This window comes from Aquarana catesbeiana, linkage group LG04 (genome assembly GCF_042186555.1).
Source record: "Aquarana catesbeiana isolate 2022-GZ linkage group LG04, ASM4218655v1, whole genome shotgun sequence".
NCBI classification, from domain to species: Eukaryota; Metazoa; Chordata; class Amphibia; order Anura; family Ranidae; genus Aquarana; species Aquarana catesbeiana.
The window spans coordinates 244,194,269-244,221,857 of record NC_133327.1 but is presented as its reverse complement, the minus strand read 5'-3'; the positions used below and the strand labels follow the sequence as shown (position 1 = coordinate 244,221,857).

Below are 27,589 nucleotides of genomic sequence, written 5' to 3'. Positions count from 1 at the left end.
CTTTCACACTGGAGCGGTTTTCAGGCGGTATTGCGCTAAAAATACCGCCTGAAAACCGCCCCTAAACAGCCTCAGCTGTTTGTTCAGTGTGAAAGCCCGAGGGCTTTCACACTGAAGCGGTGCGCTCGCAGGACGGTAAAAAAAGTCCTGCGAGCCGCTTCTTTGGAGCGGGGAAGGAGCGGTGTATTCACCGCTCCTAAACCGCTCCTGCTCATTGAAATCAATGGGACAGCGCGGCTATACCGCGGTAATACCGCGGCTATAGCCGCGCTGTACGAGCGGATTTAACCCTTTTTCGGCCGCCAGCGGGGGTTAAAACCGAACCGCTAGCGGCCGAATACCGCTGCAAGAACGACGGTACAGCAGCGCTAAAAATAGCGCTGTTGTACCGCCGACGCCCCCACCGCCCCAGTGTGAAAGGGGCCTAAGACCCCTTTCACACCAAGGCCTTTTTACAGCGTTTTAGCGCTAAAAATAACGCTATTAAAACGATCATAAAACGCTCTCCATGCATCTCAATGGACTCTTTCACACTGAGGCGTTGCGCTGGCGGAGCGTTGAGAAAAGTCCTGCAAGCAGCATCTTTGGAGCAGCTTTTGGGCGTTGAAAAATGTGCTTCAAAAACACCCCTCTCCATTGAAATGAATTGAAAACGCTGTAAAAACACCTGAATAGCGCCTATAATCCACCCTGAGCTGTAGAAAAGTCACATGATCTCACAAAAAGGTAAACATGCAAGCAGAAAAGAGAGCATCTACAACAACAGGACTGAACTTGTGGGAAGGTCAAAATGATTAAACAGACCATCAAAGTGCCAAAAAAACTAAATTAAAGTGCCAAAAAAAAGAATTAATCCCAGAAAAATGAAGATTTGAAGTAAAACAAAACACTGCTTGTTACTTTACAAGACACTGCTTGTTTTACATGATCTCACAAAGGATAAACATGCAATCAGAAAGATAGCATCAATAACACATGCTTCAATAATGCTTGAAAAACGCTGTTAAAACACGGTAATAACGCTAAGGCGTTTTAGGGCGTTTTTGAAGCGCCTTGGTGTGAAAGGGGTCTACGTCTGTTGCCCTTTATGGCCTTAGTAGCATATAAGAAAAGCATTTAGTAGATACTGCATAAGTGTGGACAGGATTGAAAGCAAATGTTACCGATGTACCTAAACACCAAATGTACGTTGTTTTCTAGCTTTAACAGCAAAAAAAAAAAAAAAGTTAGTGTCCCATAATCATCTGAAAGCTGAAAGCTTTACTGCAACAAGGATTTACCAGCTTTCTTTTCGCATTTCCTGTGCTTACCATGGACATCCTGGCCCTCCCAACACACTGTCATTTAGATGTATACACTTGAATTCACCTGTCTTTATTTCCTTATTTATGGAAAGTAAAAACTGGATTACATTCAGAAAGGTTTCCCAATCACCCCTATACACACACAATATTATTTAAAGTGGTTTTAAACTCTGTTGCATCACTTTTACCTATAGGTAAGCCTATAATAAGTAAGGATGAGCTCCGGCGTGTTCGCACAGCCCACGTGCAGAGCCCGCCAAGGAGTCGGCACTGCGCTGTGATAATCACAGGCAGTGAGACGTTTCCCGATCTCTGCAGCTGCGCATCGGGACAATGTCTCACTGCCTGTGATTAGCGCAGCGCAGTGCCGACTTCCTGGCGGGCTCTGCACGTGGGCTGTGCACGTGGGCTGTGCGAACAAGCCGGAGCTCATCCTTAATAATAAGGCTTACCTGTAGGTACTGAAATATCACCTAAACTTGCACAGTTTAGGAGATATTCGCTGCTGCTGACGTCATTGGCACATGCGCACTGAAGAAACGCCCGCTGGTGCAGTTTTTTCAGGGACCGTGCCATATTATTATATATATATATATATATATATATATATATATATATATATATATATATATATATATATTCTATTTGTTATTAGAGTAGATTAGATATTTTGTTCCCTCACCATATACATTTACCACTGCATAGAGATATTCAAGAATAAATAGCTTTTTTTTTTTTAAACTTTACATAATAACTAAATTATACACCACACTTTTGAGTTTTTTTTATCCCATTAATTGATTAATCTAAACAATAAAATTGGCCAACTAATCGATTATGAAAATAATCATTTGTTGCAGCCTTAATGTACAAAAAAAAACGTTTTACTTCAGCCCCGCTCACACCTGAGCATGTTGTAGCTCAAAGCTCAAAAACAAGCAAAAAAAGCAAAACATTGTATTCAATAACCTTTGTTCACATCTGAGCATTCAGTCATTTGTAGCTGAACGCCTGTTGCTCCAAAAAGTACATGAGCTACTTTCCAGTCAGAATTTAGCATTTTGGGCCCCATAGACTTCAATGGGAACACATGAAAATGCCTAATTTGGGCATTTTTTTTAGCCTATATTAACTGACCTCCTCCTCCTAGTGATTTCCATTAGCAAAAAAAAAAAAGCTTGAATACACATATAAATCGCCTGTAATACTTCTAAAAACACATGTATACTAGAGCTGCACTATCAATCGTAAAGAATCGTTATCGCGATTTTTTTCCCCCTTGCGATTTTGACAAAGTATCTCCTGATTCTTTCTATGCAGAGAATTCTCTCTGCTCTGCTGAAGCCAACAAAAAAAAGGAAAAAGAAAAAAACAACAGGCAGTCTGCCAAGAATCACAACATTCTTTGTTGGTTTCAAGTTAAATTTAATTTTCTAGCAAAAAAAAAAAAAATTCTTAGAACCCCCAAACAATATATATATATATATATATATATATATATATATATATATATATAAAAATTTTTTTTTTTTTCCGTAGAGAGCCTAGAGAATAAAATGGTGGTTGTTGCAATATTTTATGTCACACTGTATTTGTGCAGCAGTCGTTCAAATGCAATTTTTTGGGAAAAAATTACACTTAAATGAATTAAAAAAAAAACAGTAAAGTTCACCCAATTTTTTTGTATAATGTGAAAGATTTTACGCCGCGAGAATTGTGATCTTTTTATTCTAAGCAAACAAATTGTGATTCTCATTTTGGCCAGAATCGTGCAGCTCTAGTGTATACACTTGCAAAAACGCTGAAAAGTGTGACTTCCAAAGGGCAGGAGGTTTATTGCAATCAGCTGCAACTGGGTTACCAGTACTTACAGAAATATAGAGTAGGCAGACTCCTTTTATAATAATCTTTCACCGTAGAATTACATGTGGTACATTATGATGGGAATATGATCAAGACATTCGTCAATATAAGTAACATTAATAAAAAAAAAAAAAAAAAAACAAATGTCTGCAACTGCAGACCATGATAACTGGAACTGTCTGAACTCTATCCCAGTGAATTTTCACCCAGTAAAGTTATCTGGAAAAAATGTAAAAAAAGATACGAGTATGAAGTACAGAGGTCATCTATATGTCAACTTTGAAATATGCATATTTTACATCATATTTGACTCTTAGGCCCCTTTTGCTGTCCTCTATAGGGTGGTCGAATGGAAACAAACCACATGCCTGTTTCCATCCGATCTGATCGACGGATGGCAAACGTATTGCCGTGTGTCTGTTTTCAGCGGATTTTGTCGGATTGGATGCCCGGGGAGTGTCAGCGGACACATGTCCACTGACATCCGCCGCCCCATAGAGGACAATGGGTGGCCTGATCGGGTCCGCCAAAAAACAGACAAGCGGACCCAATCGGTGCACTCATGTGAAAGGGGTTTAACATTTCCAGAAATAACTATTGCTTGACAATAATTACTACTAGTTAGTTATTAATACATCTGCTACTTAATATCAATAATATGAAATAATCTGAGTTAGACTTACCGGTAACTCCTTTTCTGAGAGTCTTCCAGGACAGCCATGAGACCTAGGGCTCCTCCTACCAGGACAGGAAACACGTTAACCCCCACCAGATAAAAGGGCGGTCCTCCAGGCCTCATTTCAGGATTCAAGAACTGTAGGACGTGCTTGTAGAACATATGCATAATACACCTAACTTCAAGACCAAACCAGCTGGGAATCCGGCTATCCTGGAAGACTCTCAGAAAAGGAGTTACCGGTAAATCTAACTTAACTTTTCTCTAAGCGTCTTCCAGGACAGCCATGAGACGATGAGCCAGAACTTACCAGTCTAGGGAGGGACAACTGCCTGAAGGACCTTACGACCAAACGCCTGCGCCTGAGCAGATAGGGGATCCAGGCGATAATGTTTAATGAAGGTCGAAAAACTGGACCATGTGGCAGCCCTGCAAATTTGTTCCGGTGAGGCTCCAGCCCTCTCAGCCCAAGACGCAGACAAGGCTCTTGTTGAGTGCGCAGTGACAAAAGGCGGAGGAACTTCCTTAATTTTGTAAGTTTCAGAAATGGCTTGCTTTATCCATCTAGCCAAGGTGGCTTTAGATGAACTCTTTCCCTTGTGTGATCCTGAAAAGAGAGCAAACAAGGCGTCTGTTTTTCTAAAGGTCTTGGTGACCTCAAGGTAGACGAAAAGAATTTTTCTCACGTCTAAAAAACTAAATTTTCTTTCTTGGGCGCCCTTTGGCGAACTACAAAAGGTTGGCAGTACAATGTACTGGGATCTGTGGAATGCACTGTCCACTTTAGGCAGAAATCCTGGATCAGTTTTCAAAACAACCCAATCCTCAAAAATTGTGAGGAAAGGCTCCCTCACTGATAGGGCCTGTAACTCACTCTTACTCTATGAGCTCAGGTAATTGCCACAAGGAAAATTGTTTTTAAGGTAAGTAACTTAACTGAAATATCCTCTAGGACAGAGATATGCAATTAGCGGACCTCCAGCTGTTGCAAAACTACAAGTCCCATCATGCCTTTGCTTCTGGGTGTCATGCTTGTGGCTGTCAGAGTCTTGCTATGCCTCATGGGACTTGTAGTCCTGCAAAAGCTGGAGGTCCACTAATTGCATATCCCTGCTCTAGGGGCTCGAAAGGGAATTCTACCAGAGTTTGAAGCACCAGGGACAGGTCCCAGGTTGGACAACTTCTAACCACTACTGGCCTGGACCTAGAAATTGATTTAAAGAATCTAGCTATAGTGGGATTTTCCAAGAGAGAAAATTGGAGAAAAAAAAACACTGATAGCTGCCGCCCCTACCTTTAAAGTACTAACTGAAAGACCTTTGTTGACACCCTCTTGAAAAAATTCCAAAATTGAAGGAACATCATGAGTTAATCTTTAGTTTTCAGATAACCAGGAGTTAAATTTCTTCCAGACCTTGGAGTATATGGCTCTAGTGACTGGTTTTCTGCAGCTTACCAGGGTCTTGATTACTTTGTCAGAAAATCCTTGGCGCTTAGTATCTTTTCTTCAGATACCAGGCTTTTAAGATTAAGGAAACCACCTATGGGGGCGACACTGGACCCTGCGATAATAAGTCTTGTCTCTTCAGAAGACTCAATGGAGGCTCTGAGACCAGAGTCTGTAACAGGGAAAACCATGGCCTCTTGGGCCAAAAGGGGGCTGTTAGGATAAGATCTGTTACTTCCAGAATTAGCCTGATCGGCGGGAAGGCGTAACACATTCCCCAGAGCATCGATCCCCAATGATTGATCCACTGGGTTTAGAGAAAAGAACTTCTCTGTCTTGCAACTGTTCTGATCTGTGAACAGGTCCGCTTCGGGACATCCCCATCTGTCGGTTAGACCCACAAAGATTTCGGGATGAAGGGGTCAATTGTCTCGACATACCCGGTAGCGGCTGAGGTAATCTGCCAGACAGTTTTGTGTCCCCTTCGGGTGCACTGCTGCAATTGAGGCTAGATTCCCTTCTGTCCATGATAGAATCTCCTGGGCGATAGATTGAAGTATCTGATTCCTCGTACCTCCCTGTTGAGGTACGCAACAGTAGTGATATTGTCGGATAGAATCTGGAGATTGTGACCCCCAATTTCCGTCTAAAATGCCTTGAAAGGCTCTCTGAACCGCTAGAAGCTCTTTCCGTTTCGATTAAGCTCTTGCTTCCCTTGAGGACCATTCTCCCTCTGCCACTGTTTTGCTGAGATGGGCTCCCCATCCCAAGGAACTCGCATCCATTGTAATCCTCTGGGATATAGGAATGGACCATGGCAGACCTCTTGTTAGGTGAAGGTGCGTCCTCCACCACCACAAGCTTCTTTTAACCCTGGAGGGTAAAGACCCTTGATTCCAAGGAACTTGCGTCTCCATCCCAGTTCTTTAGTAGAAACAGCTGTAATGGGCGTTGATAATATCTTGCCCATGGCACTGCGGGAAAGCAAGAGGTCATCAGACCCACTGCTCCAGAAACTACTCTCAGTGAGACCGACTGATTGGCCTGTAAGGCTGACATTGTTTGCATCATTCTTGAGACCTTTTCCTGCAGGAGAAAAACCTTTTGATCTTCTGAGCAAAATTTGTATCACAGATATGTCACTTTTTGGACCGGAATTAAAGAAGACTTCTCTTTGTTTATTAACCAGCCTAGAGAGATTGAAGGAAGTGCTCTACGGTCTGGATATCCGCTAATAACTTTTGGTAGGACTCCGCCACCACTAGGAGGTCGTCCAGGTAAGGGATAATAGCTATTGCCTTTAACCTTAGCGGAGCAAGTGCCTCCCCCAACACCTTTGTAAAGATGTGTGGGGCTGAGGACAGACCGAAGGGGAGGGCTTAAAATTGAAAGTGCCGAATCTCTGTTCCTATCTTGACCGCTAGTCTCAAGAACAGTGTTAATTTCAAAGAAACCGATTTATTCATCATTTTCATCAAGAGGCTTTTTTACAGTGACGAAAACGAAACTAAGAGTACAGCACATTTTCGTCAGCTGACGAAAACTATGACGAAAATAGAATCCGTTTTCGTTAAGGAATGAAAACGGGACGTTAAAACAGCAAGGAGGGACGTTTACCCTCATGAAATTACTGTATTTATCGGCATATAACAATGTTATACGCCGATATTTGTTTTTTTACCAATAGGGGGCGGGGATCGGGCGGTCCGCCCCTGGGTGCCAGCATTGGGGGGGGGGTCAAGCCAGCTGCCCCACCTCTCCTGACCCTTGGACAGCATTGCCAGCAAAGTCTATCATTAGGAAAAAATCATTGCCAGCCCCTTCTCCTATACTGCGCCCCCTCCTATGTCACTCATTGTAAGCTGAAGCTTCTAACCTCAATATCTTCGTTCTTGTTGGCCGCTCTGCTCCTCCGAGTGTTGCTTTGGATTGGAGGAGGAGAGCGGTCACATGACCGTCCATGAATCTTCAGAGGAGAGCAGCCATGTGACCGGGTCCATGCAAGAACGAAGCTATGGGGTAAATTTAGAGACTTTGATTTACAATGAGAGTGACACAGGAGGAGCTGTGTATGAGTAAGGGCTGGCAGTGATCTATTCTTAACTTTAGAGTACGCTGGCAGTGCTGTCCCAGCAGACTGGGGGTCTCCTGGGAATGCAGGGGGGGCCGTGTACTGTGGGGGGCTTTGTATTGTGCAGAGGCTGGGGGGCTGTGCTGTGTACTGTGGGGGGGCTTTGTATTGTGCAGAGGGTGGGGAGCTGTGCTGTGTACTGTGGGGGGGCTTTGTATTGTGCAGAGGGTGGGGAGCTGTGCTGTGTACTGTGGGGGGCTTTGTATTGTGCAGAGGGTGGGGGCTGCGTACTGTGGGGGTCTGCGTGCTGTGGGGAGTTGTGTATTGTGCAGAGGGTGGGGGGCTGTGTACTGTGCACATTCAATTTTAGTTGACTAAAATGATATTAGACTAAAATGTACTGGAGATTTTAGTCGACTAAAAATACAATGACTAAAATGGGACTAAAACTAAAATGCTATTTTAGTCCTAAGATTTATGCCCCGTACACATGGCCGGATTTTCAGATGGAAAATGTCTGATCGGAGCGTGTTGTCGGACATTCCGACCGTGTGTGGGCTCCATCGGACATTTTTCATTGGATTTTCCGACACACAAAAGTTTGAGAGCAGGCTATTTGTATGTTAGTGCAAATAAAAAAAGTATCACTGACAGTACTCAATTTTCTCTGTCACAATTGCACTAATACGGCTACAATCAAATCAAGTAGAGCAGGCTATAAAATTTTCCGACAACAAAATCCGATCGCGTCAATTCCGACCGCGTGTGGCCAGTTCCAACGCACAAAGTGCCACGCATGCTCAGAAGAAATTCCGAGACGGAACAGCTCGGTCTGGTAAAATTAGCGTTCGGAATGGATAGAGCACTTTCGTCACGCTGCAATGTAAAAAATGGTTTAATAGAGCGCACTCTCTTATTCTTTATAATGTGAGAAGAATTAAGTATTTTTGCTGCTTATATTCACACAGACTTCTCACAAACGTCTTTCTTTATAATTTATTGTGATTCCCTCAATATATTTTGATTTGTCACATCTGACCAATTTTTTTTTTGTTTGTTTTTAATTGTAAAAAAATTTTTTTCAAGGCTGTTTTTTTTGTAATTTTGTTTGCTTTTTAATCAAGAATATTTTTGTGTGTGTTTTGTGTGTCAAGTTACCACAACACCATTATTATCTTGTATTATTTATTCTCAATGAGATTGTTTGGTGTTGGTGTCTCTTGTTAATTTCACAATGTATTTTGAAATGTACCTGCCTCCTCACAAACAGTTTTTTTTTGAAGGAAAACACACATAGGCAAGTATAATTGAAACAAAAATTCCTTTATTAAGGGCTCACAACCAAACAAAGAGTGAGGCAACACTGGAGAAACAGCTGAAATTGGCGAAGCCTTTGGCCCCCAGGGCAGACATCAATTATTTTACTGCAGATGGTGGCCTGAGGAGTCCCTATCTAAGGGAGTGCAGTCTGGTCCAGAAGTCCCAGAGATCCTGAAAGCAGCAGATGACATCTGTGTCCCCAGGCTGTGGTCATACAAGAGGCTGCATCTTTTGTCAGACCAGACTGAACCCAGGGTCATCACTCTCTGGTCTTCCTTCCACGCTTCCTTCCACGCTGTGGCTGTGGTGGTGGAGTTGTGGCAGCAGGAGGAGGAGGATGGTCCAACTCAATCACGTCGGTCTTGGGTGTGATTTCGCCATTCACCCCCTTAGTTAGGACTTTATAAATAAGTTTCTCACACATGAGGCGTTGGCCCTCCTGCATGCCCTTCAGTTTGGTGGCAGCCATGCAGGCAAAGGCCTCTTCAGGAGTGGGTAAGGCTCTGAGGGATGCAGAAGCCTCCTGAATGAGCCTGAGCTCTGAATCCTGCACGTCACTCCCCTTCCTGGGTCTTTTGTATGGAAGGTGGAGGGGAGGAACCTGCGATTTGGTCAGGCTCCGACTGGTCCCAGGCTTCTCCTGGCTGCAACTTAGCCCCGCCTCCTCCTGGCTGCCACTAACCCCCGCCGCCTCCTCCTGGCTGCCACATTCCACAGCCTCCTCCTGTGTGCCACATTCCAGAGCCTCGTCGTGGCTGAGGTCTTCCTGTGTATGAAAAAGGGACATAGTTTGAGTTTTTGATTCATCAATCACACACAATTGTCACCTCATGACTGTTGCAAATTGATTGTTAAGAAATATAACTGCTGATCATTCTGAGCCCAGCATTTTTCATTCTTGTCCCAAATATTGTTGCCCACTACTGTCTATTGATATGTAAAACACTTTAATAAATCAGCAATTAGTGATCAATAATAACGTCATCTAGTAAAGATCATTTATTTCTTGACCAGAAATCTGTAGAACAATGCTATACTTGACTCAAGCTGGGCTCCTCCACTTCTTCCTGGCTGGAAGTCCCAGGTTGGACATCGGAAGCCTCAGCTGGGGTGGAAGGAAGAGTGGAAGGAAGGGTTGAGAGGGATTACCTGACTTCAGTGTGGTCTGACAGAAATCGCAGTCTCTCATAGTACCACAGCCTGGGGACCTAAACGTCATCTGCTGCAGCTCCAGATCTCTGGGAATCTGTGACCTTCTTGCGCTCCCTAAGATAAGTGCTCCTCAGGCCACCAATTTTGGCTTTTAAATAGGGGATGGATGCCGTGGGGACCACCGGCTTCACCAACTCCAGCAGTTTCTCCAGCGCTGCCTGCCTCTTTTGTTTATTATTATAATGTGGATGTTTGACCTGCCACAGACAGGGCAGCTCCCTGTACTTGGCTATGAACAGGGGGAGGAAGTTGTGGTCATTGAAGCCATCCATTTTATCTGCAAGACAAAACACAAGACAAACCCTAATGTCAGGCCAAACTCTCCTAATATTGTTACAATATAGGCCTCAATCTAGAAGCAGTATAGGCCCAAGTTTAGATCTTACCTTCGTTATCACGATCGGCGCCTCCGATACTCCTTCCTTCGCTCACAGACCGTACGTACTACGTACGCGTGTTACGCTTTATACACACTGCGCATGCGTGTAACTCCGCCCGCCCCTGACGTTCTTTCTAGTCTATTCCCCGCCCCTTTTCGTTCGGCGCAGTGGGGGAAGAGCACATGGCGGAGACACAGCAGGTGCATGCTAATTACAGCAACGAGGAGGAGGAGGAGGAGGAAAGCTCGGAGCCGGAAATGTCTGGATCCAGAAGGAGAAGAATTAAGGCCTCAAATATGTCCTTTGGGGAGATGGTGGACATCCAACTATGATGGAAAGTATGGACCCTAACCCCAATGTCAGAAAGGCCAAGATAATGGCGAAAGTGGTCAAAAGTCTGCACCGGAATTTCGGGGTACGACGATCGAAAGATCAGCTCAGGAAGCGGTGGTCGGACCTCAAATTAAGAGAGCACGAGCAGTACAGAAAGATCCGGAGAGTGCTGCAAAAAAGTAAGTAGTTGTGCTGTGTTCCTATTCTTTTTGTGTTTATTACGTTCGTGCTGCTCTATGTGCTTTTAACTGTTGTACAGTTTAAAATGGCAACTTTCATGTTCATGGGCACATTATTCGTTTGTATCAAACATTTTTCTTTCAGCCTATAAAACACCATTGTTTTGGCCATATGCATTTGACCACATTTTTTAGGGCCTACTTGTATGAAAATAATTTGGTTGTGTAGATGGGTTTGTTACTAGAATGAAATGCAAACTCGATTCTGTGTAAAGGAGAGGACACTCAGCAGCAGTTTTCACATCTGGACACTGGAGCACTAGTGTGAGACACAAGAACACCCTTTTTATTAGGGGTCCCACACAGGTGCTCCAGTGTATACTCCAGGGGTGTCTCCATCTGTGAAGCTTGGACAAAACAGGTAAAGTATTGAAGCTTGACAAAGGACACTAAAAATTCTACATCTTGGAACTCTGCCAAAATAGACAATTGTACCCCACTTCCAAGCAATGTTTCATATTTATAGTTCTGCCATCAAATATCTGTGTGCTAAGTATACCATCCGAGGAGACCAGAGACCCCCCCACCTCTAGAAGAAGGGGAAATCCCCCAAAGACAAGAAGAGCAGGAGGAGGAAGAAGACGTGGTGGAATTAGTCACCACAACAGGTGAGTGTCTGCGACCACAGGCTCAGGTAAGAGATGGATGCCGGCATATTTATAATACATGGTTTTTTTTTTGGTTTCTATCTTTTTAGGTGATCGTGATGTTGTGGATCCAGGGCATTTCACCTCGGAAAGTGCACAGATCCTGATCGGGGAGATCATGGGGTGTAATGTTGCATTGGAAAACATCAAGAAAAACATCAATGATGTTATTCAAAAAAAATAAGAACATCATTGATGTTTTGGGGGGAGTGTAAAACCCCTCCAAATCCCTTTGTTTTATGGTGTGCTACAATTTTTACATTTTTTGTCAAATTGTAGAAAAGACAAATTTTGAAGAGGCACACAGTGTGTCAACATGTGCTATCTGCCATCACGGGAGATCAATGGATGCGTTTTGGGGGTGCAACCCCTTCCTCAATAATAAAGTAGCTGAGAGGAAGGGGTTGCTCCCCCAAAACACGTCCCTTGATCCCCCGTGATGGCAGGTAGCACATGTTGACATTCGTAAATTTGTGTGCATCTTCAAAATTTGGCTTTTCCTGGGGTGACTTTACCCCATCTGAACGCTATATCAAACACAGTTCCTAAATACTCATGTCTTATATTGCCTTCAAGTTCTACCAAATGTGAACTTTGTAAGTTCAAGATTTGTGTCTTTCTTGTTGTTTTGAAACATGCCTGTTTTATCTTAAATGGACATTTCTACTTTTTCTAATGCCACCCCAAAAATTGTTATACAACAAACATGTTGGTTTGTTTTGAAAACCTTTTCTAAATGCACATGTGATTGTGCAGGTATTAAAAAGATTGTTAATCAAGAATGTGTGGATTATTGTCTCAACGCTCCAACACTTTTGTGGTGCTCTAATTGCTGCTTTCTGTGACAATGGGGGTTATTTCCTAAGGGCAAATCCACTTTGCACTACAAGTGCAGTTTCAACTGCACTTGTAGTGCAAAGTGTCTTTGCCTTTAGTAAATAACACCCAACAGTGCTTTGTAAGGTTACCCAATCACACCATTTTCAGGACTCCACACATTTCTGTCAGGGTTAGCTAAAACAAACACAAGCAGTAAATGTCACCAAAGATTTGCTTAATGTTTTTTTTTTATTTGATAAAGGTTTCACACATTGTCTGGCATACTGATAGCCCCCCTACCCGCAAGGAATTCAAGGTATCTTAGCCCGACATTACGGGCACTCAGGGAGGGCAAGCCAGGACGGCCACTTTCAAGCGTCGTCAGGGTTGGTTCATTTTGAATTCCGGCTTCAGGCCCAACTGAGCCAGCATAGTTGGCAGAATGTTGCGTAGAACACAGCACGCCAGGATGATGTGATTCAGTTTGTGCTCCGCCATATGTATGGGTGTAAGAAATAGGCGGAACCGGCTGGCCATGATTCCAAACGTGTTTTCCTCCACTCTTCTGGCTCTGGCCAGCCGGTAATTAAAAACCCTCTGGTCCGGGGTGAGGGCCCTCATCGGGAATGGCCGCATAAGATGGTCCCCCAGCGCAAAAGCTTCATCCGCAATGAAGATGAATGGGAGTACTTCCACATTGTCTTCTGGAGGTGGCAAGTCCAAGCTGCCATTCTGGAGACGCCTGTAGAACTCAGTCTGGGCGATGACGCCACCATCAGACATCCGGCCATTCTTCCCCATGTCCACATACAGGAACTCATAAGTAGCCGACACCACCGCCAGCATCACAATACTATTGAACCCCTTATAATTATAATAGTACGACCCCGAGTTGGGTGGTGGGACGATGTGGACGTGTTTCCCATCAATTGCCCCTCCGCAGTTAGGAAAGTCCCACCGCTGGGCAAAGTGTGAGGCCACAGTCTGCCATTCCTGTGGTGTGGAAGGAAACTGTTGAGGAAAACAACAAAAATAAATTAGGCTTTTTGCACATAAACATGGAAAGCAGATTAGACACAAACATTCTTGGCCAACATCAAGATAACAATGATTTATGGGAATTTTTAAAGACCAAAGTATAAGGTACACCTATCATATCCCCCCCCCCCCCCCCCCCTCATGGGCCATTTCTAACATTATAGGTGGGGGCGCTCAGGTAACCCTCTCCACTTCATTGAGAGATGAATGCCTATATAATGTGTATTACTTGGAACAGCCCCTCCTTAGTTACACTATTGGCAGCCCACTGGACAGGTAAGAAGTGTCATAATACAAATATATAAATACACACTGTACACATTTGAGCACATTTGGACATTCTGCTATTACCTATCAAGATAATAATAGGATACAAAAACTTGAAACAGTACCATTTGAAAGCATACAGGCAGGCCCTTGCACTACATGCTTTGGGGAATTCATCCATAAATCTGACTACAAAAGAGATGGGTATATTGTCTATGGGTTTGGCAAAGTCAGCAGATAGATGATTGAGGATAGATAGAGAATTGGGATCAGCTGACTTAGCAGTTGGGTGGAGGGAGGGTTCCAAATGATTGGGGCACCCCCAAAAAAAGCCTCTGGCACTCTGCCAGAATTTAAAGCACAAATCACATTTAAAAACATTTTAGGGGGTGTTTGGGGTAAAGCACTACTATGAAGCTTATAAAATACATTGTTAAGTGACTACATGAGGTGAATATAGGGGCAGGAGACCATGTTGGGGAAGTAAGTGAAGGCAAATAAGTATGAAGGACCAAAAAAAATACATAAAAATCCAGCATGCATGAGAACAAAGGGGACATTCACAGCATATTACAATCATGGTAATTAGGGAATGAGGAAAGAAATACAATATATTAGCAAACAGTATATACAATAAAATTTGATATTAAAGGATACAAATCTTACCTTAATATACTCCTTCTGCAGGACCTGTATGATGGCAGAACAGGTCTCTGGGATAATGATCCCCAGAGCCTGGGGGGAGATGCCTGTCGAGAACTTGAGGTCCTGCAGGCTTCTCCCCGTCGCCAAGTACCGCAGGGTAGCGACCAGCCTCTGCTCTGGAGCTATCATGCAGGTATCCTGCCTGCTGATATAGGGGGTCAGCACAGCCAACAAACGGTGAAATACGGGGTCCGTCATCCGGAGAAAGTTCCTGAAATCATCAGGATTATTCTCACGGAGCAAAGGCATATGACAGAACTGTTCACGCTGAAGCAACCAATTCTTGGTCCATGAACTTCTCCCCACCCTGTTCATGGACTGGACTTGTGTCAAGGTCAGGACCCCAACACCAAGCCCCCGCACAGCACGAACTCTACGAGGAGTACGTATACGCAACATGGCTAGAAAACGGTCGGCTGCTCAGAACGAAGTAACAGAACGCACTGAAGAACAGCAAGGCCTGTGAAGAGCAACCTGAAAAACAGTAACGAACGAACAAGAACACAATGACCAAGTCACGCGGAGCTTGCTTGCACGCACTGAAGAGCAGATACAAACCCACAAGCACAAACTGAACAGCAGAAAACGATCTGAAAACCACGAGTCTGAAAAAAAAAGCGCGAATCGTCTCTCACCAAACTTTTACTAACACGAGATTAGCAAAAGGAGCCCAAAGGGTGCCGCGCTTGGTTCTGAACTGGCTTTTTCTAGTCTCGTCGTACGTGGTTTAAGTCACCGCGTTCTTGGCAATCGGAAATTGCGACAGCTTTGTGCAACCGTGTGTACGTAAAACAAGTTTGAGCCAACATTCGTCGGAAAAAATCCTAGGATTTTGTTGTTGGAATGTCCGATCAATGTCCGACCGTGTGTACGGGGCATTAGACTAAAACTAAATCGATATTTTCTGCCAAAATTAACACTGCTCAAGAATCTTTGGAAGGCTGGATGAATAGGCATGTGCAGATAGGCATCCCTCAAATCCAAAGTGGCCATGAAGCAGTTTGGGTAAAGCAGGTTTTTGATTGAGAACAGTCTCCATACGAAAGTGCTTGTACCTGATCGAACGGTTAAGAGACCGTAGGTTCGGGTTAAGCCCATATTTTCCAGACGGCATCCTGATGACAAATATATGGGAATAAAATCCTTTGTCCTGATCCGACCGGGGAACCAGGGATCAGGACCTTTTGATCTATCAAGTCTCCAATCTGGAGAGCCAGGGCCCTTGCTTTTACCCGATCTTGGGGAGGGAAGGGGACCAATAAATCGCTTTGGATGCTGGCAAGAAAATTCCAGCCTGTACCCATTGGTCACTAGGTCCAGGATGAATGGGCTTGAGGTGACTGCTGCCCACTGTGGGAGAAAAGCCCTCAATCTTCCTCCCACTGGGAGACACGAGTCACTGTGCTGTGCCTTGGCGGGTTGTTGAGGGTTAAACCAGATGCCCCCTCTACCTCTGCCCTTGTGCCCTGTCCAATGCTTTTTGGGCCTATTGTCCCTTTCTCTAGGACCTTGCTGCCTACTTTGGCCACGAAAAAACTTTCTGGCTGTTGGCTTTTTCTTATTCTCTGGAAAGGCCTTTTTTCTATCGGCCATGTGTTCCAGCACCTCTTGCAGACCTGGGCCAAAAAGATGATCGCCTGTAAAAGGGAAGACCACATAGGCGTAACTTTGAGGGATGAGATGATCATCCGGCCGGCAATTCCTCTCCCCCTACACAGGGGATGCCTGATATCTTAAAATGAAATATTGGGACAAAGGGATGTCACCAGAAAGGTAAATAGAAGGAGGGTCAACTACAGTATATTTGCAAAAATTATTATAAGACTTTATTGATGAAACATATTTCACTGGCGTTAAGTTCACCAGAGGCGGTATGAAAAAAAGCCCCCTCTAGTGGACCATGCTCTCACAATGTACCTGTTTATGGATTAAAAATAAACACTGTAACACTTTAGACACAAATGTCATTAAAAAACACTAAGCTCAAATAGCCCCCCATACACTCCATATACGAAATCCCGCCCCAGGTAGGGAATAAACAGCTGGCATTTAATGCTAATAAAGGTCACACAAAGAAAACCCGTTCTCATCCAGTAGATTTAACAGCAATTTGTTGTTGGTAACCGATGTCCGCAAGGACCATTAATCAATCACCATCAACAATAGCAACAGTCCAGTGGAGAGATGGTGGGTGGTAGGATATTGTGTTTAACTCCTAATACTTAATCCAAGGATAAGTTAGTCCTGCGATTAGACCTATAAATTGCAGACCATCCTGTAACTAAAGCTTAGCATTGCAGATATCATCACCCTGATGCCTGATATCTGACTTCTATCTTAGTGCAGACTTCTGGTAAAATCAGTAAGCCAATCACACAAGCAGAAAATGATGTTCTCTGTACAGAACACCTCCAGGTAGCCATATTGCATTTTACAGAAAATTACAGAGCTGCAGATTGAAAAGGAATGGATTTTCAGTGAGGGACGAACCAGGATATCAAGTTACCTCTCCACAGAGTCCTAGTCGGAGAGGGACACACCAGGACATCAGGTCATCTTCCCATAGGATCCTAGATCCAACAAGCGCCTTATGATCCCCCTGAATAAGGGTGGTCACTGACTTTCTGGTAAGTCTCTCATTGTTCTGTGGTGATGGGTTTCACGTGGTCAAGTTTTTAAATTTCACACGATTTCACCTACTGGATCCATGCTTTATGAGGATCTCTCCTTATGAACTCTTATCACCAGGTCACATGTGTCTAATTTGCACTTTATTTAAATGCCTGCTTGTAATTCAGTCATTTTTGCGCTGTTTTTATTCAAATGAATATTGTACATTAATTATAGTTTACATGTGCACTTCATATTTAGCTTGCACATATTTGCATCTGATAATTTCTAGCACTGCACTTTTTGTTATATATTAAGATTCCCAATGGCTGAATGCCAGGCTCTGTGAAGAAGGATATCTCCTCTTTTATCCATTGGATCCCCAAGCGTGCCCATATCATCAAACGCTAGGTCCGAGTTTTTTGAAACTTTTGAAAGAGGTGTGTCTAACTTAGGATTTTTGTTCCATGGCTGCGCTGTGTCCTCTTCAAATGAAAACCTTCTTTTTAGGTTACCAGAAAAGAAAGGTTTTCTCTCTGGATTTTCCCACTCCAGCTTGATAGTATCAAGAAGGGAACTATGTACGGGAAAAACCCTAGCCTTTTTCTTATGCAAACCTTTGTACATAAGGTCATGTTTAGACAATTGTACCGTCTCTTGTATATCAAGTGTCGTAAAGCTAGCCTTTAATAATTCATCTACATCTTCCAATGATAACTTATACCTCAAGCCCCTTGCGGATTCTCTATCCCTGGGCCCTGTATCTGACCCTTATTCTTCCAGAGAAGAATGGGTAGATCCAGCTTCAGTCTCAGAGTCTTCATTCTTCGCATTCTGCTGTGGAGAGCTAGGACCGGTTAAAGTTCTAACTGGAGATGGACCCTTTGAGGGGACTTGAATTTTATCTATCAGAGTTTTAAATGAGCTAAACGTAGACGTAAGCTCATCTCTAACAGAAGTCAGCATTTTCTGACAGGAGACAACCGGGTCATCCTTAACTCAATTTGTTTCCGCAAATTTCCTTTTTGGTGGCTGCGCTTGGGCCTTGTCCTGAGTCTTTGCCTGCAAGAGAACAAATGACTCCAATACATTTTAAGCCACATACACTCCATAACACCCCGTGCAGGAGGAAAGGAAAATGTGCCCCCTTCACCTAGTGGTTACAAGGGTGAGAACACTCACAGAATGTGCAAGCAAAATACACTGCAGGCTTACATGAGGTGCTGGTGATAGAGCCTGCTTCTGCTGCCTGTGCAGGTATCGCAGAGGAGTCCATCCGGCCCCTGTAGTGGTCCGCATCCTCTGCCTCCCAATGTCCCTGTTCACGCTGTTAAGAGACAGGAACTAGTGTCTCCATATCCAATTTGCATAGCATGAGATTTTGACGGGCTCTCTATGGAGCCTGTTCACACATCTCCGGAGCGACTCCGGTGCAAAATGCACAGGGGCCCTGGGCGTCTTTTGGTCCATTTCAGGTCTGAATTCAGGCAAAAATTTGGGCTGAAATTAGACCTGAACCGGTGAATGGAGACATACCGGACTCCTGCTGTGAGACGCTCTGTGCTCTAGTGTGAACCCAGCCTAACCGATGAAAGAAGACTTGTACAAAAATTCTCATACGATAATTTTTTTTTGTTGTTTATTGTTTCTGATCATGCGCGGTCTTGCTTTTCTGATTTTTCTTGTACGAAAACGGTACACATTAAGCGAAAGTCGCTTGTTCTGTTCCCATACGAGAAAAAATTTTGGAGTTTGTCCCTTTGGGAATTTTTGTACGAAAATTCTGAATCAGCTGTCAAAAGTTGTGTACACTATATGAAAATCCTACGAAAATTCTTTGGATGAAAATGTTTGCCCGATTTTCTTATAGTGTGTACGAGCCTTGAGAGAAAAAGAAAGAAGGGGAGGGTCTGTTTTCTACTTTCCTGTCTGGCAACTGACATTAGTTCTAGCCTTTCCCTACTATAAAGAAAATCATTTTTGTTTCAGTTTGCGTTGTGTCCCTTACTTCGAGTCTGGAAAAACATCAGCAGGACAGGAAGAGAGAATAAAGCTCTCTAATGAAGCCGACAGAGGTTCTGGTCTTTTCCCACGCTTTCCAAAACTAGAAAAAAGGTTTTGGTTTAACATACACTTAAAACATAAAGTTAGGTTCACACCTATGTGGTTGGTGCGGCCCGCATTTGAGCGGACACCGCGGCCCATTTACTTGAACGGGCTGCTATACCTGCGGGAAACACAGGAAAACTGTCCCTGCACATTTTTAAAACTACAGCCGCAGGAAAATCGCATGGTGCTTTTGCAGCATGCAACTTCCCGCACCCTCAAATGCGCTACATGTTTGGATGCCAGGGGTGCCATTATAAATAAATTCAGTGTTGTCACATGAAAAGATATAATAAAATATTTACAAACATGTGAGGGGTGTACTCACTTTTGTGAGATACTGTAACTTGTCTACTACATCTGCTTATTGGTCTGGGTGGTGGTATGTAAATCAAATAACATTGCACAATCCATTAAATTGAACACGAATACAAAAATATGAATTTTTATGCTAATGATGTAATGTTAAAAAAAAAAATTGTACTTTGGCCAAATTCTTATTTTTACTAGTTTGCATATCATACAGGATTAAACATTATTTGTTTAACAATGCAATGTTAAAAGACAATTAAACAATAGCAATGATAAATAATTGCTGTAAAGTACTAGACTAGCAATTATGAGAGCCAATTGTGTTCCAGGCTGTACTATGAATAAGCCATCAATGAGTGTGCTATCAATAGAAGCACAGCAATCAGCCTAGATTTCTTTTTTCAATTACATGAAAATGAACACAGAGCAATACAGTATATAGGTGTTAATATGATCAGGACTGGTAGTTTTCCTGAAAAGAAAAGACATTCAATCAATGGCATTCTATGTGAACGATTACTATTTTTAACATTTCCACTGATCCTTGTTTTTCCTAACACATATTACAAGACCAGTTCCTATCCACTGACTGCACACACCTCTGGTTTAACATACGGTTCACTGAAAGTAAAGCATAGAATGCTACTAGACTGGTATATGCTATTTAAAACAAAATAAAACATTTAAGGGAATGTAAACCTAGACTGTCACTGGTAAATATCAAACTACCTTCCTAGCTGGATAGAGTAACAAACTAACTGATCAATGGGGACATCTTGTGACACAAATAGAAAACTGCATCCACTTAAAAGCTGAACTCCAGGTGAATATTAACCACTTCTCCAGAAGATTTTCCCCCCTTCATGACCAGGCCATTTTTTGTGATACTGCACTGTGTTACTTTAACTGACAATTAACTGGTATTTTTACTTTCTGCTATAAAACATATCCAATGAATTTAAAAAAATAAATAAATCTTATTTCTTCATCAATTTAGGCCAATATGTATTCTGCTACATATGTTTGTAAAAAAAAAAAAAAAAAAAAAAAAAAAAAACCCAGTAAGCATATATTGATTGGTTTGCGCAAAATTTATAGCGTCTACAAACTATGAGATTTTTTTTTTTTTTTTTTTTTTTACTAGTAATGGCAGCGATCAGCGACTTATAGCAGGACTACGATATTGTGGCAGACATTCTGATGATTTTGGGGGGAACCAGTGACTAAAAATATGCACTGTCACTGTACTAATGACACTAGCTGGGAAAGGGTTAACATCAGGGGCAATCAAAGGGTAAACTGTGTGCCTAGCCAGTGTTTTACTAAACTGTGGAAGATGCTTTCACTAGAGGAAGTCATAGATCCTAGTCCCTGCTTCGCAGGACCCATGCCTTGCTTCCTATCAGAATGGCAATCTGCCTTATTTACATAGGCAGATTGCAGTTCTGTTTCTCTGGCTGATGATCGGTGGGTGCCGGCAAACATAGAGTCCACAGTACCTGCCGATCAGCTCCCGCTGTGTATAATCACAGTGGGAGCGAGCCGCCAGCTGCGCACATTCGCTCACCCTACCCAGAAGTGCACGATCAAATCTGATCCTGAGCACAGCTGCTGAACTGTAGCAGGTAAAATGCTATAGGGCAGTGGCTAAGTGGTTAAAAGATACAAAATTTCACGTTCATGGAAATACGCCGTACGCACATTTGCATCAAGATTCAAAAACATATAGACAACTGCTAGTATGAGGTCCCTAATGTATTCTTTTTAAATGTAAACAGTGAAAGTACCTTCATTTGACTTAATATTAGCATATTGCAGTCCCTGTACAACTGAGCTCAGAGGGAAAGTGTAAAGCAGTACAAACAGCCAGTCAGGTGTGTTCCAGTGCAAAAACATACTGATAGGAGTAAACAGCTCATCACTGTGCCACTTCTCCTTTTATTGTCCAGTCACAGAGCAGGGGTGTGGCGCAGATCTTAAAGAAGTACTAAACCCTACTAATAAAAAAATATATTTTAATTAAGGTACAAATAGTACCAATTGTATTTGTTTTGTTTGTGCCCCTAATACTTACATTTTGATGCCTCCATTTCTTCTGCTTTCTGTATCTCTCCATCTTCACATAGAACCTCTAGTTATGAGCACACCTTGCGTGCAACAGTAGTGGCCAGCATGTGCACAGTAGAGGTTGCTGGCACTGTCCTGTCAGCACATGCACAGGGCCAGTAGCTGTTCTATGTGAGCTCTAATGCAGTGCATTCACATTATAGGGCTGCTGCATACTGCCTTGCCCGCGACATGCGTAGTTTGGCCGCTGACTTTCCCAAAGTGCTATTAAACCCTCAGTAAAAAACATAGATATACAAGCAATTAGTGGTGCACTAAAATTTTGGCCGCCAAAACATATCGGGTGAAAGTAGTGTTTTCGGCAGGTGGAAAGAAAAAAAAGGGCACATAATGGAACGAAAAAGTGCCACACATGTGTCATCCTGGGTCCCCCCCTCCCTCCTCCTCTCCTTGCGAGTTTCATGAGATGCAGCCTTGCCAGTGCATGGTAACGCGATCTCATGCTGTGTCACGGAGCTGGATCTGAATCGCTGTGCAGCCGCTGTAACGATGTCCCTCCTCCTAGACCGCCTCTTGTGATAGACCGCACACTGATCCAATGCCGGGAATCATTGTGCTGTGTGTAGGGGTGCAACGGATCAAAAAACTCACGGTTCGGATCGTTCCTCGGATCAGGAGTCACGGTTCGGATCATTTTCGGATCAACAAAAAAAAAGTAATATCCACAATCTCCCTATTGGCAGAGTATTGGCAGGATATTGGCAGGTATATTGGCAGGTATATTGGCAGGGTATGGAAGAGTATTGGCAGGGTATGGAAGAGTATTGGCAGGGTATGGAAGAGTATTGGCAGGGTATGGAAGAGTATTGGCAGGGTATGGAAGAGTATTGGCAGGGCATTGCAGAGTATTGTCAGGGCATTGCAGAGTATTGCAGAGTATTGGCACTGCTGCCATCCGATCTCTCCCCTCCACTGTACAGATCAGTACACAGAGGGGAGAGAGAGGAACCGTGACATGACATGACGCCGGTTTGTTACAAGTGATCGCTCCGTCATTCGTTGTGCTAAACGGCCGCCGGGTGTACCAAGATGGCCGCCGCTCCGGAGCTAGGCCAAAGCCGCAGCCTTTCCTATGGCCGAGGCCACAGAGGTGTCCCGTACGGATCAACCTCCGCGGATCGGATCACGGATCGATGACGATCCGTTGCACCCCTAGCTGTGTGTGTCATAGGAGGCAGGACATTGTTACAGCGGCTGAACAGCGGTTCAGATCCAGCTCTGTGACATAGCGTGAGATCGCGCTACCAGGCATTGGCAGGCTGTGTCTCAAGGGCACCAGCGGGCTGCGTCTCATGGGGAACTGATGAGGTTTGCAGTCTCCGACCAGCTCCTGTACTATGTCTGCAGTCTCCGACCAGCTCCTGTACTATGTCTGCAGTCTCCGACCAGCTCCTGTACTATGTCTGCAGTCTCCGACCAGCTCCTGTACCATGTCTGCTAGGGACTACACTGCCGGGTACCCTTACCCGCAATGGCGGCAGCAGCACCCGACAGCTGATGGAAACATCAGCTGCGGTGCCGACATCGCTGGACTCCAGGACAGGTATGTGTCCTAATGCTAAAAGCCAGCAGCTGCAGTATGTGTAGCTTCTGGCTCTTAATTTTTTTTTTTTTTTTGGGGGGGGGGGGGAGAGGGCGGAACACTGCTTTAGGAAAGAGATTCCAGACACGATACAAGAGATGGTTAGAGACTGCATATTACCTGAGCTTTTCTTGCACTAAAAAAGGTGTCAATAATGGCCAACAATAAATGCATATTAATTTAAATTGATGATATTAATTAAAAGTGGAATATAACACAATTTTATATTATATTATATATATATATATATATATATATATATATATATATATATATATATATATATATATATATATATATATATATATATATATATATATATATATATATATATATATATATATATTCGTTTTTGGCAAAGTGCATCCTGCATTTTCGGTTTCGGCACCAAAATTCCATTTGGTGTACCCCTAGCAATAATGCTTTGTAAGCAGCACAAGCGGACTCATAATGCGCACGCACCAGCCAAGTACAGCGCAAGAGCACACCCACAGGACAGCTGCACTCCCCCCCAACCACTGCACACACACATTATAAGTGCATTGTCAGCTGTCCTAATGAGCATGCAACAAAATGGAAAAGATGGTCAGAACCCACATATCTAGAAGACCCCAGGGAGACAAAGGAGGCCAAGGGGCCACTCTACAGGCAGAAGCAGAACCCTGCATCTTTCAGTAGGTGGTAACGCTGGAATGACTGCAGTAGACAAGGGCAGGAGGCAATGGTGTAAAAAGATGCAGCTACATTTACACTTTGATATGTGCAAGAAGGGTTTAAAAGTGGTTCTAAAGTTAAAATAATTTTAACCTTAATGCATTCCCTGCATTAAAGTGTTACTAAACCCAGGAGCCTGCATTCACTATATCTGGTCTCCCACAACACATTGAACATGGAAATGCAATTATTTTAGTAAACATACCTTTTCTCATCTGCAGTATACAAGCATACCACACTTTCAAGTACACAATGAGGTTTATTTACTAAAGGTGAAAAGTGGAAAATCAGGCTCACTTCTGCATAGAAACCAATAAGCTTCGAACCCCAGATTGTTCAATTAAGCTTTGATAATACAACCTGGAAGCTCATTGATTTCTATGCAGAAGTGAGCCTGATTTTGCACTTTTCAGCTTTAGTAAATAAACCCCATTGTGTACTTAAAAGTGGGGTATGCCTGTATAGCAGTCTTGTGACTTCTCTCAATTCCTGGAAAAGCTTGTAGGAGATGTTTCCATAATGCACTGAGCTGTCCTATCAGGATCCAGGACCCCTGACCCTCTGTCTGGACAGTGCTGATGGGAGCATGCATGTGATCAGCACAGGGCCAAAGAGAAAAAAACGCTCTAGCAATACAGACCAAACTGAGCATGTGCAGCCTGACTCCAGTAACTCTGTCTTATCCTGACATGTTCTGGAGTCAGTGAAAGAAGAGGAGGATCTGTGCATACAGGATCAATCAGCCTTTTTACACAATGCAGAGGATTAACCCCTTAGGCTCCACAGTGATTATAACAAGCATGCTTTACTGCATATACACACTGATTTTACTGTTGTGGGTTTAGTAACACTTTAAAGGTAAAAAAAAAAAAGGCTTTACAAATCACTTTAATATCACTTCAAGTGAAAGTGAAACTGCAGCAGAAAAAGATCAGGTTCTGTCAACTGGCAGGCATGACCATGCAATGAGCTGTGTACATCTCTGAAATGGAGGAAGAGAAAAACAGATCTTTTGGCAGTTACACAACTCTCATATGTATTTAACCACTTTAGCACTAGAGCAAGGTTTTAATTTTTTTTTTTTTTTTTTTGCACACATGTAAAAATCTTCATTTTTGGTCATAAAATTACTTAAACCCCCAGAAAATGACATATATTCTGAAAGCAAAGGCCACGTAGAATAAAAACAGGAACAAAAGAGGGGGAAGTGCCATCTAAGTGCAGCATCAGAATAAGGCTTGAATGTATGGTCATAAAACGGTCATAAAAACTCACAGGATGTAAGAGAATGTAAGGCTCATCAACACCATGGCTAACATCAAATTCTGCAGGAACCACTGGGTCAGATGATGAAGCGGTCAGGTTCTGGCGAGGGAAGCCAAGGATGCTGGATGGTGTCTCGGAACTGCCTCACGCTGGTTGGAGCACATTTGGAACACACTATCCAGGAAATGGGGTGACTTGGTGTATCACAGGCTAGTCGCTCAGAGCCGATTGCTCCAGATGCGCTCCAGCTGGCGTGAGCAGTTCAGGCATACCATCCATCGTCCTCGGCTCACCTCGTCAGACCTGACAGATTCATCTTCTGTCCCAGTGGTTCCTGCAGAATGGGATGTTCGCCACTGTGTTGGACCTATAGATAAGCCTTACTTCCTCTAATGCCGCGTACACACGAGCGGAATTTCCGACAGAAAGAGTCAGATGGGAGCTTTTCATCTATATTCCAACCCTGTGAATGCCCCATCTGACTTTTTCCGTCGAAAATTCAGACGGACTTAGATAGAGAACATGTTCTATATTTTTCCGACTGAACTAATTACTATCGGGAAACCCGCTCGTCTGTATGCTGTTCTGACGCACCAAAAACGACGCTCTGAAGCAAGTACAAGACGGAAGCTATTGGCTACTGGCTATTGAACTTCAATTTTCTAGTCCCGTCGTACGTTTTGTATGTCACCGCGTTCTGGGCGGTTAGAATTTGGTGTGACCGTGTGTATGCAAGACAGCTTGAGCGGAATTCTGTCGGAACTCCGTCGGAAAAACCTTCAGAGTTTATTCTGACTGCAAAACCTCTTGTGTGTACAGGGCATTACATTCTGTAAAGGGTTTTTATGACCGTTGTAAATTAAAGCCCTCTTTTGTTCCCGTTTTGTTTCTGATTCTATAGGGCTAGCTTACTCTTAGGAGGGCTGCCACTAGTACTGCACACATCCGATGAACTTTATTTGGGACTCTTAACATATGTTACATTGACTTTTTAACCCTTTCTGGGTCCATATTCTCCTATCACCATGTAGAATAAAAAGATGATAGTTGCAATGTTTTTACATTACACAATAAGTGCACAACTGTTTATCAAATGCATATTTTTGGGAAAAAAATATAATATAATGAACTTTAGTGCAAACACACACAATGAATTTCCCATTTTTTTCTTTTGGTAAAATATAAAAGTGGTTGTATTAAGTAAATAGATGCCAAACATGTCAAGTCTTAAAATTGTGAGTGCCCAACTTAATAAAAAAAAAAAAAAGCTACGATACTCAAAAATTTCCATAGGTGATGCTTTAAAACCCTTTACTGCTCATCAGTTCAGAGTAAACCGTGAGCTCTGGTGCTAGAATTGTTGCTCCCTTTGCGGTGATACTTTACATGTGTAGTTTGATCGTTGTTTAAATACATGATACATGTGTGCACCCTGGGCATGTATCTGCATTTGTAGGTGGGCGTGGGGTTGTAATACATAATTTTTTTTATTTTTAAAGCAGAGTTCCGCCAATTTTTTTTTAAGTCAGCAGCTACAAATACTGCAGCTGCTGACTTTTAAAATATGGACACTTACCTGTCCAGGGCGCCTGTGATGTTGGCACCCAAAGCCGATCTGTCCCTGGGCTCTGGGGTGCTGCCGCCGCCATCTTTGGTAAGGGAATCGGGTAATGAAGCCTTGCGGTATTTGCTCCCCCCTGAAAGGTGCCAAATGTGACATCGGAGGGGGGAGTATTCCAAAAAAGCGGAAGTTCCATTTTTGGGCGGAACTCCACTTTAACTGTATTGCCATCACAAAGGATTAACAAACCCCCATGTGATAGCATTGGGAAGGTGACAGGTACTCTTTGTTTTGACATTGGGGGTCTAAGAGACCCCAATGTCTCCCTTGTCCAAAGATCTGCTTAGATAGATGTTTCTCTGGTTGTACCAGCCAGGGAATAGAAGCTCCAAAACTGGAAGTAATTAAATCATGGTCAATTCCAGGTTCATTCAGTGCAGAGGAAATCAAGGATTGTATGTTCCTTGGTTTCCTACCGCTCTCCATCCTGATGCGGTTGGATGTCGTCCCAGGCTCCCGTGAAGAACGGGAAAGTCTGTGAACCATGAGTGTGGCGCCACCTGTACAATAAAAGTGATCAGCAGATACAGTGCATCCGGAAAGTATCCACAGCGATTCCCTTTTTCCACATTTTGTTATGTTACATACAGACTCATTTCAAAATGGATTAAATTCATTATTTCCCCCCAAATTCTACAAACAATACCCCATAATGACAACATGAAAGAAGTTTGTTTTGAAATCTTTGCAAATTTATTTAAAAAAAAAAAAATCACATGTACATAAATTTTCACAGCCTTTGCCATGACACTCAAAATTGAGCTCGGGTGCATCCTGCTTCCATGCACATGGGAGTCCTCCGTTACAGCACAATACGCCAGACCTTCACTGCGTGTCAGCGGCTGCATGCAGGGTGAATATCTCCTAAACCGTGTAGGTTTAGGAGATATTCATTTTACCTACAGGTAAGCCTTATAAGAATACCTGTAG

The 27,589-nt window shown here is 43.3% G+C and overlaps 1 protein-coding gene across 3 annotated transcripts in view; it reads right to left on the bottom strand.

The window, feature by feature from the left end:
• The window catches only part of XXYLT1 (xyloside xylosyltransferase 1), a 407,388-nt gene that overhangs the window by 371,923 nt on the left and 7,876 nt on the right, over nucleotides 1-27,589 (bottom strand). The window contains exon 2 of one of the 3 annotated variants that reach the window (XM_073626345.1): nucleotides 12,576-13,322. The exons of the other annotated variants lie outside the window; for them this stretch is intronic. Within the exon in view, the coding sequence (XP_073482446.1) occupies nucleotides 12,693-13,322 (630 nt within the window). The 3' untranslated portion in view covers nucleotides 12,576-12,692. Of the gene's footprint in view, nucleotides 1-12,575; nucleotides 13,323-27,589 lie in introns of those variants that run through there. 3 annotated transcript variants of the gene reach the window in all.